This window comes from Clinocottus analis, unplaced genomic scaffold (assembly GCF_023055335.1).
Source record: "Clinocottus analis isolate CAN_PGR_092001 unplaced genomic scaffold, fCliAna1.0.p SCAF_6, whole genome shotgun sequence".
In the NCBI taxonomy this organism is placed as follows: domain Eukaryota; kingdom Metazoa; phylum Chordata; class Actinopteri; order Perciformes; family Cottidae; genus Clinocottus; species Clinocottus analis.
Genome location: NW_027176218.1, coordinates 4349419 through 4366809, shown reverse-complemented (window position 1 = coordinate 4366809; position 17391 = coordinate 4349419). Strand labels below are relative to the sequence as shown.

The 17391-nt window shown below is 43.7% G+C and overlaps 2 protein-coding genes across 2 annotated transcripts; one reads left to right on the top strand and one right to left on the bottom strand.

Moving 5' to 3' along the window:
- Nucleotides 1-794: 794 nt before the first annotated feature.
- Nucleotides 795-11781, bottom strand: LOC137804498 (transcription intermediary factor 1-alpha-like). Its single transcript, XM_068603775.1, has 18 exons — nt 11106-11781; nt 10719-10837; nt 10342-10489; nt 9739-9871; nt 9389-9505; nt 8673-8787; nt 8411-8557; nt 8156-8270; nt 6830-7212; nt 5735-5869; nt 5540-5645; nt 5380-5437; nt 5150-5282; nt 4344-4678; nt 3976-4111; nt 3041-3115; nt 2486-2641; nt 795-2364 (listed from the first exon to the last, which is right to left on the bottom strand). Exons 1-18 carry the CDS (start codon nt 11383-11385, stop codon nt 2134-2136), a joined length of 2922 nt encoding a protein of 973 aa, XP_068459876.1. The 5' UTR covers nt 11386-11781; the 3' UTR covers nt 795-2133.
- A 785-nt stretch (nt 11782-12566) lies between these two features.
- Nucleotides 12567-16808, top strand: LOC137804067 (aldo-keto reductase family 1 member D1-like). The gene is made up of 9 exons (XM_068603031.1): nt 12567-12659; nt 12911-13078; nt 13166-13282; nt 14011-14088; nt 14721-14843; nt 15125-15234; nt 15569-15734; nt 16372-16454; nt 16640-16808. The coding sequence occupies exons 1-9, from the start codon at nt 12567-12569 to the stop codon at nt 16680-16682; spliced, it is 981 nt and encodes a 326-aa protein (XP_068459132.1). The 3' UTR covers nt 16683-16808.
- Nucleotides 16809-17391: the final 583 nt, after the last annotated feature.

Below are 17391 nucleotides of genomic sequence, written 5' to 3'. Positions count from 1 at the left end.
ATGACAAAAAGTAGGAAAAACACTACTTCAAAATCAAACACTGCAACAAAAAAAGTGAGGATGAGTAAAGGAAATTAGGTTAAATAATGCAGAAACAATTATAAGCTCCTGGAAACATCCAACTGTGCAGTGGGAGCTGGAGGTTAAACATAGACTGTTGCTATAGCAGCACAGATATGGCTCCTGCAGATGTTTATCAGTCAAGGATGTGGCAACCCCCCACCGTGATGCTACAGTTACTACAACAACACAGAGCGCCCCTTTACTGCCGCCCTCAATCGTATCTTGGCCCTTAGTGTGATGTAGAACATTTCTCATAGGCCTTTAGAGGTCATATAACTCAATGAACAATGCCCAAAATGGGCTCGAGTCAACATCCGAGGGCACGTTCTCAGACTTTGTAAAGATAAAAATATATATATTACCATATTATGTATCACTATGTGTCCTTATGTTGACCCGAAACGTGTGTGGCATTCACTAAGGAACCTGCACTTCCTCCCTTTACCTTATGTGGAGTAAAGGAAGTGTAAGGCCACTCATGCGTGCGAGCAGGTAGAAGTTAACTTGTCGCGGTGTGTATAAAGAAGCTTGTGTGATACTTCCAAGCGTTTACTGCTGACTGTGCAGAATCGTGCCGCTGCAGTGTCTCTTCCCTTGCAAGAAATAAACAAAGACAACTGTGATTCCGCCGGGATTTTATTCATTTTCATTATTTACGCTCTGGTTCGGCTTCCTCTCGCGATGACAAAAGAGATTTTCCAAAATGCAACTTCCATCATCAACAACATTCTGCATTCGGGCTTTAACAAGAAACAGCAGCGTGAGCTGACCTCCCCGCTCACAGGTGGAGGAAGTTGGAGCGGCCGAGGTCGCATTCAAACGGTGTTAATCCTGTTGTGGGCGGGTGCAGTGCAGTTCCTTTGAAGCTCAACAAAAGGGTGTCTTGCCACGTCTGTGTCAATCAGCAGAGGGGCCACTAACACAGCCGGGCAGACGGAGGCCGGCCCCGTGGGGCCCGGAGGACGCGTTCACTGTGGGTCACAGTGATGTCAGCGCCAAGATGCAACAAGGGAAATAATGCGTTTCTCATTTTTCAAGTAGGAAGGTAATAGACTGCATTAAACGTGCATTTACAGGGTGGTATAAGAGGTTTATGGCATTCATCTCTACCCAGAATCATCACTCAAGACGTAGGCGCTCATATTTTATTGTACCCTGTAAACACCTGCAAGTTGACTTGTATGAAAGTAGGTTTATGGCTCAATTTTCTGGCTCTTTATGTTACAGGAAAAGAGTTTACAACGGCGAGTGGAAGAAATATGACATGAATATAAAAATGATTTTCAGAAGAAAAAACTGGAAACGGCCTCACTGAACATTTGAACTGGTCTTACCTCTTCACAATAAAATATTATAATAAACATAAATAAATCTTATAGACAAATAAAATAACCCATAAGTATAACCAGTCGACCAAACATAAATACTGTTTAATGATGTGTGACGATGTAACATCTTAAACTGTCTTGGGTTTTATCAAACGGCTTGGACTCCTTTGATGTTTTCCCTTTACCGCCCTCCAGGGGTCCGTAACGCATCTTATTCCACATAACGTCGACCACAACAACATCAAAGCTGACGATTCACATCCTCCCTGACGCCGCTGAACAGGAGAAAACACGCCGGACCTGAACACACCATCGATTAGCCGCGTTGCAATGAATGTATCTCCTGTGGGCGGAGCTTTTAATTAACAACTGGAATTGATGACTTGACCAAAACCGACTGCAGACCATAAAAGCCGGTTAACATCGAAGTTTGCTGCAGGTGTGCACTTCCTGCATGACGCCCCCGTCTTGATATTTAAGCTTTAATCCAAGACAGGAGCTGTTTCTTTGTCAGTAAGTGCAACAGTTGTAATGCATGCTTCGTCCAGATAATATAAATAATGTGTCGCTCTGTATCACAGTTGTTTGCTTGCAATTTATTGGAATCAGTAAACATACAACACATTTTTGGTGACCTGGTGATTGTGTATAATACATATTTTGTCATAAAAGTGTAACGCACCACATGTTAGCTGGCGCTGGCAGTGTCATATATCCAAACGATTCAAGAAGATTTGTGCTTTCACGCCACTCCCCCATCTCCCCCGGGACGGCTCGCCGTATCCTTGGAGTCTGAACATGTGCGCTGGCGCTTCACACGCGGGGATGAATTGTCAAGAGACGAGAGCTGAGAGTCGGGAGGTATCATCTCCAGTTTGACTTCTGGAAAGGTCTGTTCAGGGAACATGATCCCCAGGTGCTCTTCAAACAGCTCTCTCAGCGCCCGGCATGCCGTGGTGACCTCCGTGTCAACCTGCGAGCGAGGATGAGGAAAGAGATATTTCATGACAAAGTGTCAAAAACTACATAATACTGCCGGGAAAAAAAAAGGCTTTTTTCCTCTTTTTTTCCGCAAACAATTCTTTCTACAGTACCTCACTGAAGGCCGTGCAGTTCCCAAAGAGGAGCCTGATGTCTGATACAAAGTCTGCGGGGCTTTGGTAGCACAGGCTCTGCTTAGCCTCCAGGCGCTTTTTCACAGCGGAAAGATTCATTGGTCCCTTTATAGCCAGCCTGGTATTAGCACATACCTACAGTATTTAGAAAGGGAGAGATGAGATAATAAAAGGATACAATACCATGGTGGAGGGGAAGTCAAACCGTGATTAATCTCCCGAGATATGTTTTGTTACGTGAGGGTTTCTTAATAAACAGAGATATTTCAAGACAAAATGCACACGCCGCACACAAATATAGTGTACTGCACACACTGTAATGCACAGCTTATAGTCTAATTGTTCATATTCATCCATGCCCAAACACTGACAGCAATACAATTTTTAATACCTTATTATAGTTGCATAATGTCTCTGTATTTACTGATAAATACTGCATATTTACACATCATTAAAACAACAGTAACAGTAACTCCATGTGACATTAATCCCGTGAACTTTTCGCCTGCATTCAAGCCAAGCTGCCAGACTCACCGAGGGGGACGCCGGCCCCGGGGAGGCTGAACTCAGCGCGCTGCAAAACAAGTGCAGCAACAGCTTCTCACACTTCTGCAGCGGTAGAAAAAAAGACAAAAAGGATTTCTTAATACATGTCAACTGACAGCCAGATACAGTTCGGCAATCTCTGGGGGTTGTGTATCTGTTCACCTAATCATTTCAACCTGACACAAGTGACACGTTGGTGAGGTTTGCCTCTCACGTCTGACGCTGATCTGCTTTGCATCCTTAGCGGTTGTTAAATCAGTACGAAACACTGTAGCAAGCTTTTATACTTTTTATACAACTAGTATCATTAAATGCTATTGTTGAAGTACATAGTATAAATATAAGGCAATAGGTTGATAGGAAAACTATTATTTAGCTTGATTTATTAAAGCTGTGGTTAGCTGTATTTCAGTGGTTTCTAATGGTTTTTAACAGTAACAGTGCGCTCAAGCTAAAAAAAAATACAAAATTGTGTATAGCAATTTATAAAATCACTTGTTTGCCGTCTATACATATACCACGAGTTGCCTACAGTATTTTGAGCTCTCTTTAGTGATCACTGGAGGTCTTGTGCCTGGCGTTCGAAATCACGCCAGCAAAAAAGGAAGGTGTGAGTTGCTTTGTCAGGCTAGCCAATAGGGGAGCTCGGATTTTGAGTGGGCCCATCCAATGAGGCAGCAGGAGGAGGGCGCTGTGACATGTGCAAACTATCATATATATATATATATATATATATATATATATATATATATATATATATATATATATATATATATATATATGCAGGCAAGGTGAGGATAGAGACACAATATATGTGGAAATATGAGATTCTCATTATAATTAGTCTAACTCTAGTATCTTTATTGTAACCCGAAATTACTGTCATTGTAAAAAAAATAATATAAAGAAATAAGAATACTGACTCGTTTGTCCACAGGGGAAAATCCTCCCTCAAAACCTGGCTCCTTCTTTACTGTTTTGGCTCCAGCTTTGTTTTCGCAGTCGTACTCCATCTCAGGCACTAACAGGTCGCGGCAGAGAGAGCAAAACCATTCGCCACTGAAAAAGACACAGGACAGAACCTCAGTACAAAAGCCAGTAAACAGGAACATGCGAGAGCGTAATGCCGCTGTCAGGTGAAAAACCTCACAGCAAAATGTGAAAACAACTCGTCTTTGCCTCTTCGTTTAACAGCCAAAGGGGCTTCATTCCAATAATAAGTATAAACATGAAAGTTGTGGGGGTTTCATCTGAGAGCATGAATTAATAAATGTTCCGTGTCAGAGCTTGCCTGGGAGATTTGAGGAGAGTTGGAACATGGCACGAGAGGTGAAAAACCTTGGGACACTTATTGCAGCCCAGCAGCTGCCCCCCGGTCTGACACGCAGCACACGCGCCTCCATCAGGGTCTTCCAGCAGAGCCGGGTGCTGGTCCACCTGCCGGCCTCCTCCCATTGAGCGGACGGGATCCGGACCGTCGCTCTTGCTCTGCTCCCGTAGGCAGCTCGGAGGCTGGAGATGTCGGTGGGGTTTGTCGTCTGTGCTTTGAAGAGGAGTCTGGGCTTTGCTCCCCTCGCCTTGGTCGCCTGTGCTGTCGGGGAGGCTGGCTCTTTGGTTGGCTTGTACCTGACATACAGGGAGGAAAAAACAGCTGTGAAATAACAGTGACCAATACGCAATAAATGGACTCAACTTGTCAGTGTGTATGTCAGGTTTTTTTTGTCTAATAAGAGGTTTTTTAATGACATTTCATGTTTGTTTTTTTTACCTCCAAATAGAGGTTTAGAAAATCTCGCCAAACTCTTATCAATTAGTGTGGCGAGTACAATGCTATGGTAACCAATGTACAGTCATGCATAATAATAGTCTATTGTAATGAACTATGATTGTTCCTTCAAATTCATACTCTGTTTGCCCCGTCTTGCTACAGTGGCATGCTTTGAATAAAAGAAAGAACAAAGAAATGATCCTTTATTAATCCCCTTGGGGAAATTCTTCTCTGCATTTGAGCCATCTGTTAAGGAGCAGTGGGCTGCCAAACATACACTATATATGGAACAGTGATTGGACTGCAATAATTATCTATTGTCTCCTTACGTAGCTACTGTCGTCATCGGGCTCGTCCTTAATGACGATGATGGGCCCCGGTGACAACCTCCGTCTTTTCTTGACAGCCGAGCCCAGCGCTCCACCGGCCGGCTGTGTTTCTGCAGGTTTCCAGGTAACAGTCCTTGGGAGCAGAGCACGGACCAATTAGAGTGACGCGCAACTCACCAGACAGACCGGTGGCACAAAAGGAATTAGGGCGCATGCAGCTGGCTCCCTACCCCGGTTTCTCCTCCTGGGACACAGCAGCGTACCCTAGTGAATTCTGCTGTCCTTGCACTTGAGAGAAATACACAAAAAAAAAAAGATGTGTTTTTTTCCTTTATCGAGAATACAGCAATGCACTCGGCCTGCCAAGCGACACTGATGGTTCAGACATACCGTTTCTGTGCAGCAGAGCAGGCTGCAGGCCGTGGGGATAGTTGGGTTTCAGGACATAGACCGGACCGCTCGGATCGGTCATCCCTCTCAGATATGTCGGCTCCATCTAAAAAACAGAGCAAACATGTTGTTTACTTCATTGTAAATACAACGTGCATCGGCATGGTTTGCATTAATGGAGTTGGTGTCACTCGCCGTCGGTCGCGTTTGAGGCAAACTGACGCCTCCGTTGACGGGCGGCGGTGCTACGTGGGTGTACAGAGGTGAGGAGGAAAACACGTCCACGGCTTTGGGTTGGTAGCCGGAGCTACCGCCCATCCCCCTCAGAGGCTACAAGGCGGGAGAAAAAGAGGAAGATGGATTGAAAAGGCTGCAATCATTTTCATCCCGGCATTCCTGTCGGCGTCTGCAAACTCGTGATGATGGAGGTGAACACGAAACAGGGCGTAGTCATTACCGTTGGCCGACGCCCCAACGGCAACAAAGAAAGCCATAAATAAAGCACAATTACAGATGCCAGGCTGATCTGCCAGATTTGGGTCGACTTTACCTCTAAACGTGCAGGTGCAGTTAAGGTTTCTCCACAAAATGTCGATGCACGTGTCAAATGGAGTTCTGATACATTTGTGTTTTTGCAAACCTTTCAGGTTTTCCTTTTTTTATTTCGCAACAGTATGAAGATCAACTTGCCTCATCGTGCCTCATCACGCTAGGAGCCAAATCTCTCGAATTAATCTGCACTCACAGTTGCAGTGGAAAAAAAAAGAAAAGCAGACACACTGTACACTTAAAACTGGAGACTTTTCAATTTTCCTTCAATCTCTTTAAGTTGATTTCATCATTAGTGTCTTATAGAGATAAACAACAGCTACTCTAAGCCGTAATCAATCTGAAGAACTACTGCAGTCTAAAAAACACAACCTGCTTAAAAAAAACAAGTCGATAAGTATTGACAGTTCATTATGCAGCAATAACAGCTTGTTCACATCCATATGACACAACCTTTGTGTGCACTTCACACACATAAGTGTTGTCCTGTGAATGAGTTTATACAGAGCCGCTCTTATGGAAATCTCGGGTCCGCTCTCCGTCACATTGCGCTGCAGATTTAATTTAATCTCATGATTTCGATTCACAAACTTGTCCAAGATTACAATCCGTCTTGACAAGGAAAGACATAAATTGCCCTGGATGTGAAGGCTGTCAGCTCTATTTAGGACAATGTCCTCCACTGTCGACGCTCGTTAAGAGGGCTTGTCTGTCAAAAAAAGGAGACGCGCGCACGCTAACCTGTGGCGGGAACCCAGGGCTCGGTAAGCTGCTAGTTGGGCTGACGTGGTTGGTGGGCGGAGGAGCCATAAACCTGCGACCAGGTTGGGGAAGCATACTCTGGGAGGGAGAGCCCCCTGCTTGCAGGGACCCCGGGACGGTTCGCTGCAGCCGGACGCTCTGGTACCACGTCCACGGCGGTGGAGGCGGTTGGGGCTGCCAGTTGGCCTGCGGGTTTAGCTTGTCCACCTGCATCTGGAGCTGAGCCAGAGTGTTACGGGGCGCTCCCATGGCAAAGCCGTGGGGTGAGCCCGAGGAGGCGTGCCCCGGGTGGGAGAGCTGATGTGGGATACCCTGAAAACCACCCAGCTGATGGCCCGGTACACTCTCTACCACCAAAGAGCCTAAGGGGAACATACACAGAGAGACAGGATGAGCATAACAAGTAGCGATGAAAAATATACAAAGCAGACACAACTTCTGCTGAGGACTGCGGGAAAGAGAAAGTTTGGCCAGCTACCACATTGGTAGAAAGTTTGCAAAACTTGTAGGGGTTATTCATGGGAAACATGTCAAGTAGGTTTTTAACTAATAATTTCTATCTGTTGGAAGTGTTTTTATTAAGTGTTACAATGAAATACTCCTCACAAGGTCAGAGCCCAATGTGACGCTTTCAAATGGTTTGTTTTGATGTTGCAAAACCCAGTAAAATCAAACACAAGCAATTCCTCACAAAGAAGAGGCTGGACCCAGAGAATAGTGTGATTTATTCTCAATAAAACCTCAAATCTGACTTAAACAATGAATTGGCAGTCAAAATGTTTGCTGTTGTTTTTCTGTTGGCTTACACTTGAGAACATATCTCAGTGAGTTGAGAGCTCTCTGAATCTTTACGCAGTTTCTCCTTGGTTTGTCATCCTTAATGTAAATTACAAGAGTGAACAAACAAATCTCTGGTAAGTGGTGTGATTTGCATGAAAGGATGACAAGTCCCATACGTTGTATGCAAGCAATAAGATAATAAAAGGGATTTTTGTCAAGCAGGGAAATATTAAAAGGGGCTACTTTGTGGTGAAAAACTGTTCATTGTTCCATTTGGATATTGTCTAGAGCAGATAACAATTGAAACATTGAGTTTTTAAAGTGAAACAAGAGACTTTTTAGAGACATATTATCATGACAACCACTTCTTCAATATAACATAAATCTATTGTCAGTAACAAACTACAGAAACATTTTGGTAAAGCCAAATTAGGAAGAAAAGAAAGACAAATACAAACATTATCCAGACTGAATTAATCTCATTAATCTCTGTTTTTATAACAGAGACATTTGTTCGCGTCTTACCCAGATCAACATTTGAGGCCCAATAAGAGGATCGACTCTGGAAGCGCACAGTGCTCTGTGGTATAAACGAGATACTGCATTTTGCCCGCAGGAGGTTTCCAATCTGAAACAGAATCTGCAACAGAAGGGATGCGATAAATAATTTTCAGAGGGGGGGACACTTGTGTGTTACGAAAGGCATATGTTCCCACAATATAGAGACCAGGTGGGAAAAACAAGACGAGATGAGCGGATATGTGTTCAGACGAGCCTTACCAGGCGTTTGCAGTACAAGAGCGCCGTGCCTCCGTTCCTGGCCGTGGCCCATTTGGTGAAGTTGATGACGTGGTTCAGGTGCCTGGAGAGATAACCGATGTCCTCCTGTTGTTTTCGCAGAACGCTCTCGTGATCCTTCGTCACAGCCTGGAAAAACATGGCAAAGTGAGCATCTGCGGTGCTGAAACAGCTTAAGGCTATGTGCCGCGGGAGGATCATGCCACTGATACACAACATTGTATTCCAAAAGCCTTTGTCGTACCTCTAGTTGACTAACCAGCATCTTGCCTTTCTTGTTTATCTCGAGAATCAAACTGCAGATGGATTTCTTTATTTCATTTTGAATAGATGTACGGTTCTGATCCACCTGATGAAGTCTAAAAAGCAAAAGTATTCAAAGTATTCAAAATTTGAAATAATACGTCCAAAATCAACCAGCACATCATTAAAAACCTGCGTGAGGCCTTCTATTATGCATGCTTTGAGGGTAACCTTGATATTTTTCAACCTGCACACTATTTTCCCATGTTTTTCTGTCCACAATTTCTGAAATTGCTCCAGTATTGAGCGAACGTGGACGCAATAACAACCAGACTGGATCAGGCAAAAATGGTGAAGGAAAAAACGTTTTATTTCTCCGCGGGGTCCTTTCCCCCTGTGATGTTTTCGGACACTTATAATGACAACCTGAACCTGTCAGTGGCAGAAACATGCGTTTGACGCGACTCGACTTGACTGCAATTGCCCTCGCAGCTCGGTTCCGCGGCGGCCGGTCACGGCGTTTTCCCTCAAAACTGGAGCAATTTTAGAAAACCGATGCGATTGCGTCACTTCCACGCATCAACGCGGGAAAACGGAGTCCAGGTTGATGAATAACGACGTTACCCTTCAGCAACAGTTCTTCTAAAAATGGCTTCTTTTTGCCTATACTTTGCACACTTGACATATGAAATCATGCGGTAGGTGGAAAATACATACCCTCTGTTTATGGAGTATGATACCTCTTCAATCTGTTTATTTTTATCCTGCAGCTGATGGGTCATGCTCTCCATGTGTTGCTTGTGGCTTCTATAAGCATCTTCGAGAAACTGGTAACTGCTCCAAAGAGAAACGCTGAGTCAGTGGATGCAATGTGAAAAGTAAACCTTCTCATTTGGGCGACATTGACGACGGGATGTGCAGCGGCAGTCCTAAAACTAACGAGTGCGGGGACACTCCTGCAAGAGCACACAATACAAATGTATATAGATTTTGAAAATATATGTCAAACCTATGAACCTTCCATGTGACATAATTATATGAAGTCATATTGCAGCGCGTGACTGTACTTGTGGTCTTTGTGCTTTACTAGTTGGCAGTCCCGGCAGGTCAGCAGGTCACATGTTTCACAGAACAGCTTCAGCGGCTCCTGCTTGTGGATGTCGCAGAACACCGGCCTCTGGGCCGACGCGCCGGGGGCCTCTGGGAAACGACAGACGGTTTGTCCTTATGAGCAAATTGGCCAAATTGGCTGGCTTTGACATTTGGAAAAAACTACAACTGTGAATTGGAAAAACTACAAGTCTGAAAGGTTGCATTTGAAATAGGATTCTGCAGAAGTGAGGAGGTTGGACTTGCTCCCAGTAGCCCTAAAGGGCTTTCAAACAGAGCACGATAAGAGATGTCGATGCATGTTTATCATTTGGACCATTCATAATACTTTCTTTAAAACAATAGCTGGCATAGTTAAAAGTGTAAGAATGTTGAATATCGCAGTAAAACCATGTGCCATGGTGTTTTTGACATTTATTTGAGGAAAGGACTTTTGATTGAGACTATTATGAGCTCGACACTAAGCCCCAAAACAAAGTGAGATCTGCAGCCCCTGATCCCACCAAGTATATCACAGAAGAATAAATAAAAAAGAGAGATGAGGACACCGGTCAGAATACCTTGCGAGACTTCTGCCTTCTGCCTGATGGTGTGATCTTTGGTAAATTTGACTCTCTGGTGGGCCTCCACGCAGGTGGCGCAGAGGTACTCCACGCAGTCCACGCAAAACGCGGCGGCTTCCACGTTGTCGTCACAGGTCATGCAGAGCTGCAGGTAGGTGAGAGAGTTTAATTAAACAAACTAGATGAGACATCATATGCAAACAGCACGCCAGAGCAGACAAAAGACACATCCAGGAGGCGCCACCGTCACGCCTTGATCGTTGCCCCTGTTCAAACCCCTCAGGGGCAAAACGGCGAAATTCATCGAGAACATCGGAGACACAGAGGAGTCACGAGGCCGCACCCACAGGGGGAAAAAAAAAAAGGTCACCGACCTGGACTGTCCTCTCCACCGTGCTGCTGGGAGCCTCCACGGAGTCCTTCACAAAGACGTTTTCCATCACGTCCACTTCCATGCACTCCTGCCTGCACACCGGACAGCGCATCACATTCACTGGAAGCAAAGACACGTCGCACATGTTGGTCTAAAAACCGGTACAGTTGGAAATCCATAATGTGCTTTTGGAACAAATAAACTGACACCTGATGGATGATGTTCCACGTGTACGTTTTAAATTATGTGCACTTAAAACACACACTGCCTCACATGACACAATGAGGGTTTATTTACTTTAATTGTTATTGTCTTGCATGAGAGGTGGGAGAAGGGGGACGGAGGGGGGGTCGGACCCCCCTCATTGTTTGTAAACAAAGTGACTCACGTGGTTTGGTCGCGCTGTCGACCTGGGAGTTCGGAGGCTCTGCCATGGCCAAGTTTCTCGAGGGCGAAGGCAGACATTTCTTGCAAAAGGAGTGCAGGCACGGCAGAAGTTGGGGCTCGCGGCTGTGAAAGTTCAGGTGGCAAACGGGGCACGTGTCCAGGTGATTCGCGCCGCCGCTCGCGCCGGACTTTTCCCGCCGCACCTGCTTGCTCTCCGCCTCGTTCTCGACGGCGCAGGCTGCGGCATCGCCGGTCTCCCGTTTGTCCACGCGTCCGTCCATTTGCTGCACTTTTAGCCTTCGAGGATGGATGCCACCCCTCTATTTCTCTCTCGCGCGCTCTCTCTCTCTATACGTGTGGCCTTTACGAGGTGCACGCGCACGTGAGCCGAGTCAGTTCCCCTCTTTTCCGACACGCGAGCGTGTATGCGCAAAGAGCATCTCCTCTCACCTGCATATCCCTTTCCTCACTCCCTCCTCCAGTGCGTCCCCCCTTTTTTTCCTCAAACGCGGCGCGCGCGGAGACAGAGAGAGAGAGAGAGAGAGAGAGAGAGAGAGAGAGAGAGAGAGAGAGAGAGAGAGATGAATGGTTCCGCTAACACGTCACCTTTTCGCAAAGCGGCAACATGTCGACCGCAGGTAACGAGACAACAGCAACGGCACTCGCGTGAGGGTGTCGTGTCGCAGATGTCGCGAGGCGGAGATGTTGCTCAAACTGCAACCAACCGCACGCGCTCGTTGCGGCACGAGAGGGGCGTGGTCAAAACAGCGGGCGTCCTCACAAGAGGAGCGCGTGAGGAGCGATGGCGGGCTCACGTCTGTCTCCGGTGAAAGTTACACGTTTGAATTGTGGTCTTTCGTGGTTCATTGGACCGGTGCTACCGGGTTATGGGACGTTACTCTTCTCATTAAGTGACATTTTTTTTCACACTTCGTTCGCCTTACCTTAACACTGGAGGTGGAGCCACTACATTATGAACAACTGTTGCATTATTTTAGGGCCATTATTGAATAGTTTCCTTATTTCTTGAAAAATACTGGATCTTTTACTGCAGAAATCTACTTAAATTCCATTTATTTCAAATATATTGCCATAATCGCCATTTTTTTTTTTTTGTGCACATACATTGTGATCATCACTAAGCTTGTTATACTACCTAATTGATCTATTACTCGTAAAACTATTACATTAAATACTGTTGGGATATCTTTAAATGATCCATGTTTAAACTGCTATAATAAGAACAATAACACCATAGTATGACTAAGAGGTAATATAATGTCCAGATAAGACTTTGAGAAGTTGATAAGCATGTCAAATCACTGGTGGAATTAACCCTTTGACTTCCTTAGATTGATTTGAACTTCAGTGAAACATCGGGGTCCAATGTCCCCTGCTTGTTATTCATACATTACCTATTATGCTGGCTAGAGGGCACTTATGTTTGTCCTCTTTTTCACACATGAATCTGACAGCGGAGAGCCACAGTATCCCGCTCAGCGACGGGAACCATATTCCGCTGCTGGGTTTGGGCACCTATGGGGACCCTCGAACGGTAAGAAGATCATCTATGTGTTTCTAGATGTGTGTGTGTGTGTGTGTGTGTGTGTGTGTGTGAGTTGGGCTTGTTAAGCGAAGGTGGACTCTTCGAGATCCTGTGTTTATCGCTCGCGGTGATCGGATCAATGATAACAGAAAAATGTGAACACTCATTGATCATCTGAACAGGCGTTCATAAGCACTAAACTGCAGCAGGACTTCATCTACACTAATCTGCACATATTTGTCTCTCAATTTATGATATAGACACCCAAAGGCACAGCGCTGGAGTGTGTCAAGCTGGCCATAGATGTGGGTTACAGGCACTTCGATGGGGCACTAGTGTATTTCAATGAGCACGAAGTGGGTCAAGCCATTCGAGAGAAGATTGCTGATGGAACCGTTCGAAGACAGGACATCTTTTACTGCGGAAAGGTGATACCTCATGTCATGAGTCAGGCGTTTTATACATTTCAATTTCATTCAAATGGTTTCTGATGAGGTCCTTGTTGTCTTCCCCAGCTTTGGAATACCTTTCATCCGCCACAGTTGGTGCGACCGACCTTGGAAAGGACGCTGAAAGCTTTACAACTGGACTATGTGGATCTCTACATCGTCGAGCTTCCCATGGCCTTCAAGGTTTCTTGATAGCGCACAAACAGATTGCAGTTAACTTATTGTTTAGTGTATGAACATTGCCAGTAGATATGTCACACATGTTTGGAGTGGATAACGTATGATATACCCTGTCAAACAAGGTGGTTTAAAGTAAAAAAGATGTATGCTGATTGAAAACTATTTGTTATAAAAGAAAGATCAAAGTTTAAGTATGGCAAAAACAATGCTAACAACACATCTACATGGCCCAATCTAATATTTAGATATCAAATATGCACTAGATAAGATACCGAGACAATTTTTATTACAAAATTATATATTAGTGTAAGCCAGTTGCATAACACGTGTGAATGAGATATCAAGAAAGTTGAAAGTATCGTTTGATCACATTGAGCCAATAATGATCAACAGAAAGTTCTGTAAGAATCAGACGCATAGTTTAGGAGAAGTTGGAAAGTAAGTGGTGTTTTTTTACGAAATTCAAAAATAGATTACAATAAACATACAAATTTTAATTGCTCCTCTGCCATGTCAGTGCTCGGGCCTTATGGCTTTAGTTTTAGGTCTCAGAAAAGAGACAGTGGTATGTTTGGTTAGGATTAGGCAACTGGAACCATTTGGCCGCATTCACAATAGTTAATAACGTCTTGTTCCAAGTCAGATATTTGTATAAGTATTTTGTAGGTTGAATTAGCGTCAGCTCATTTCAACACCATTAGACACATGCTTGTTTTGCGCTTACATTTTAGCCAGGAGATGGGTTCTATCCAAAAGACGAGGCTGGAAACTACATCTACCACCACACAGACCTCTGTGCCACATGGGAGGTGAGTTCTACCGGGTTCATAAAATAAATGGTCCTGTTATTTCACCACTTTGCTCTCCTCCTCTTTGTTGTCTCTGGCCTGGTAGTTTCATGACATATTGTTTTCTCACTTAGTCTATTTTGCCCTTTTTTTATTTCACTTTTGTTTTCTTACTAAAGCAGTTCCAGACTAAGTTAGCATGTATGTTAGAAGAGATGGACCAAATATTAAAAAAGACTTCTCAATACTATGAATTGTATATCAAGAGTTGAAACTGTGTCACTGTTTTTATAGTTAAGTTTCACTAGACGTGTCTAATAACATGTCAAGTGAGTGTAATATCATTTAATTCAGTTCTGCACCACAGAAAAGGGGACATCTTTGACAAGCTATTTTTCTTTCCAGGCATTTTAGAAAATGTCTCATGTGCCAACAGAACAAAACAATAAATCAGGAGAAACAGCATATATTCTGCATAAGATATTCCTTTTATACTTGAAAGTACTGCTGCAACGTCATAAAGCATAAGGACAGTGTCATAAACAGCCAAGCTCTATTGAAAGATGTGTTTTTATCCCTTCTTCAATGCGTATTTCTTCCTCAATGTCTTAGTGTCAGTCTTTGGAAGGATGTCAATCTTTTCCTCTCAACAGGCTTTAGAGGCCTGTAAAGACGCAGGGCTGGTGAAGTCTCTGGGAGTCTCCAACTTCAACCGCAGACAGCTGGAGCTGCTGCTGAACAAGCCGGGCCTCAAACACAAACCCGTATCCAACCAGGTGACCCCCCCCCCCTCCTCACCTCCAACATACATACATGGTCTCCATAAATGGTGCCATATCGCCTATATGTGCTTAAAACTCAACGGACTTAGATGAAACTTCTTGTCACAAAAACATCTTATTTTTCTGCTTTATTAATGGTATTACATGAGTGTATCTGTCCTCTCCATTCTAACCCAATTAAATTAAGCATATCACAGGGTGCTTATGTAAAGTCAGACCAGTTTTGGGCCAGTATTCGTTGAAATAATTCATTTTCTCCTTGCGTATACCGTCAGGTTGAATGCCATCCATATTTCACTCAACCCAAGCTTCTGGAGTACTGTCGTCAGCATGACATTGTGATTGTTGGCTACTGCCCAATTGGCTCCTCCAGAGACGCATCCTGGTATGTAGATTTGACACATGTTTTGTCATTGCGTAACATTCAAATCTAAAATCTTTGTTACAAGCAAGAAGGAAAATAATCCCGGTGAGTCGCTGTAGGGTTTGAGATGACTGAACAACTAGAGAATCTTGCAGAATGCTATTTGCTAAGGATAACCAATACATAATACATAATACAAAAAATAATAGAAAAAGCACTTTGGCCATCGATGTGCAACATGTCAGCCTTGTATTTGATGAAAGAACATTATAATTTGTTACCAAACCCTCAACACTAACTTAAAATTCTCTATCCTGGCATCATTTGCATTTTCTTCGGTCGCTGCATGATTTAGGGTGAATCTGAAATGTCCTCCCCTGCTGGAGGACGAGCTGCTCGTATCTATCGGGAAAAAGTACAACAAGAGCACTGCCCAGGTGGCTCTGCGCTTCAATGCCCAGAGAGGAGTCGTCGTGATCCCCAAGAGCTTCAGCCCCGAGAGGATCAAGCACAACTTCCAGGTGGGTTTCCCTCTTATATATATATATATATATATATATATATATATATATATATATATATATATATATATATATATATATATATGTGACCTGCTGCTATATGAACCAGCCCGACCCCGTAAGTTGTCTGGGTTGAGTCTACTTTCTGTTCCAAGAGTCAGAACTAAACCCGGAGAGGCAGTGTTCAGCCTTTCTGCTCCACATATCTGGAACAAGGTTCCTGAAAGCTGCAGATCTGCTGACACCCTCAGCTCCTTTAAATCCAGATTGAGGACTTGGCTGTTGCCTTTAATTGAATCAGATTCAAGGATATCAATCTGCATCTCACTACTGCATTTTGTTTCTTCAACTGTTCTGCAACTTGGATTCAATGTTTTGCTTCTTGACTGTGTTCAATGAATGTTCTTGATTGTTTTTAAAGTTTTCGTCTGCATTGTGTTTTGATGCTTTTAATGGTTTTATGTGAAGCACTTTGAATCGTCTGGTTGTTGAAATGTGCTCTATAAACTCGCCCGGCCTGGCCTTGTATTTATCATGACGTCTATGTGCTTTCTCTGGTGCCAGGATCTGTATTTCATGCAGTATTCATGGCTCAGTTACAATCATTTTAATAACAATAAATCATATGTTGTTCCAGATATTTGATTTTTCCCTCACCGAGGAAGAAATGAGAGCCGTCGAGGCTCTGAACAAAGACATTCGCTTTGTGGAGCTGCTGATGTGAGTAGCAAAATATATGAGGATACATCTTCATGGAGATTTGAAGGTTTGCGTTATAAGGTGTCGTGTTATTCTATTGCCTTCAAGCTGTTTTCTAAAACACAAATAAGACCTCATCATCATCACGATCATCATCATCGTCATGTCCAGAAATGATAACATTTGTTTCTGTTGTCTCAACACAGGTGGAGTGACCATCCAGAGTACCCGTTCCATGATGAATATTAATGTGTTGACTGACTTTTTTAGCATCTATATTCCACCAAATTGAGTTTACACCGGCACATTTTCTGAGTGGACACTAGAGGGCTCTAGCCCACAGTACATGAAAAGCACGAAGACATAAACAGTTTGATGGGTCGCACACAGCTCAGATGAATGACGACAACGTTGTTCAGTTGTTGCATGTGAGTACGACAACTGTTTTGACACAAATGGCTGCCACTGCTGCGATGAATAAAGTTTGGCATGAAAATACGACCCATTGAATGGAGTGTGGTGAAATGGGGAGCGATGTGGATGTTTCAGGTCCTAATGGCCACGTGATCAATATAAGGGAAACTTAAAAACAACCGAAGTTGAACAGATTTCTGTATTTTGTTCAAGGTACGGTACAAAAACAGAATCAGCTGCATTAGGACAAACAGTAAAGATATGGATCAAGTAGTTATGTCAGTCCAAGATCCCAAAAATTTTGAAAAATGTCATTTTAAGGAAGCATAAAAGTTTCAGTTTTGGTGGATCTTGCAAAAAGATAATCGTTTGGAGATGAGGTTAAGCATCATAGCTTTGACTGGAAATGCATATTGTAACAATCCAGAGTCCTCAGACATTTTGGAAAAAATGCCTGACATTATTATATTTTCATGGCCTTTATTAGCTTATCTGTCTTTGTTTTTATGTGATCATAAAACAAATATCCAGCAGGGTTTTGTTT

Excerpts from the sequence above, each read along its gene's own strand:
- LOC137804498 (XM_068603775.1), bottom strand. The coding sequence starts at position 11,385 with ATGGACGGACGCGTGGACAAACGGGAGACCGGCGATGCCGCAGCCTGC. Across the intron at positions 8,558-8,672 it reads TGCTGGTTAGTCAACTAGAG|GCTGTGACGAAGGATCACGA; the intron begins GTACGACAAAGG and ends ATGTTTTTCCAG. Across the intron at positions 5,870-6,829 it reads GCCCTGGGTTCCCGCCACAG|CCTCTGAGGGGGATGGGCGG; the intron begins GTTAGCGTGCGC and ends CCCGCCTTGTAG.
- LOC137804067 (XM_068603031.1), top strand. The coding sequence starts at position 12,567 with ATGAATCTGACAGCGGAGAGCCACAGTATCCCGCTCAGCGACGGGAAC. Across the intron at positions 14,844-15,124 it reads ACAAACCCGTATCCAACCAG|GTTGAATGCCATCCATATTT; the intron begins GTGACCCCCCCC and ends GTATACCGTCAG. Across the intron at positions 15,735-16,371 it reads GGATCAAGCACAACTTCCAG|ATATTTGATTTTTCCCTCAC; the intron begins GTGGGTTTCCCT and ends ATGTTGTTCCAG.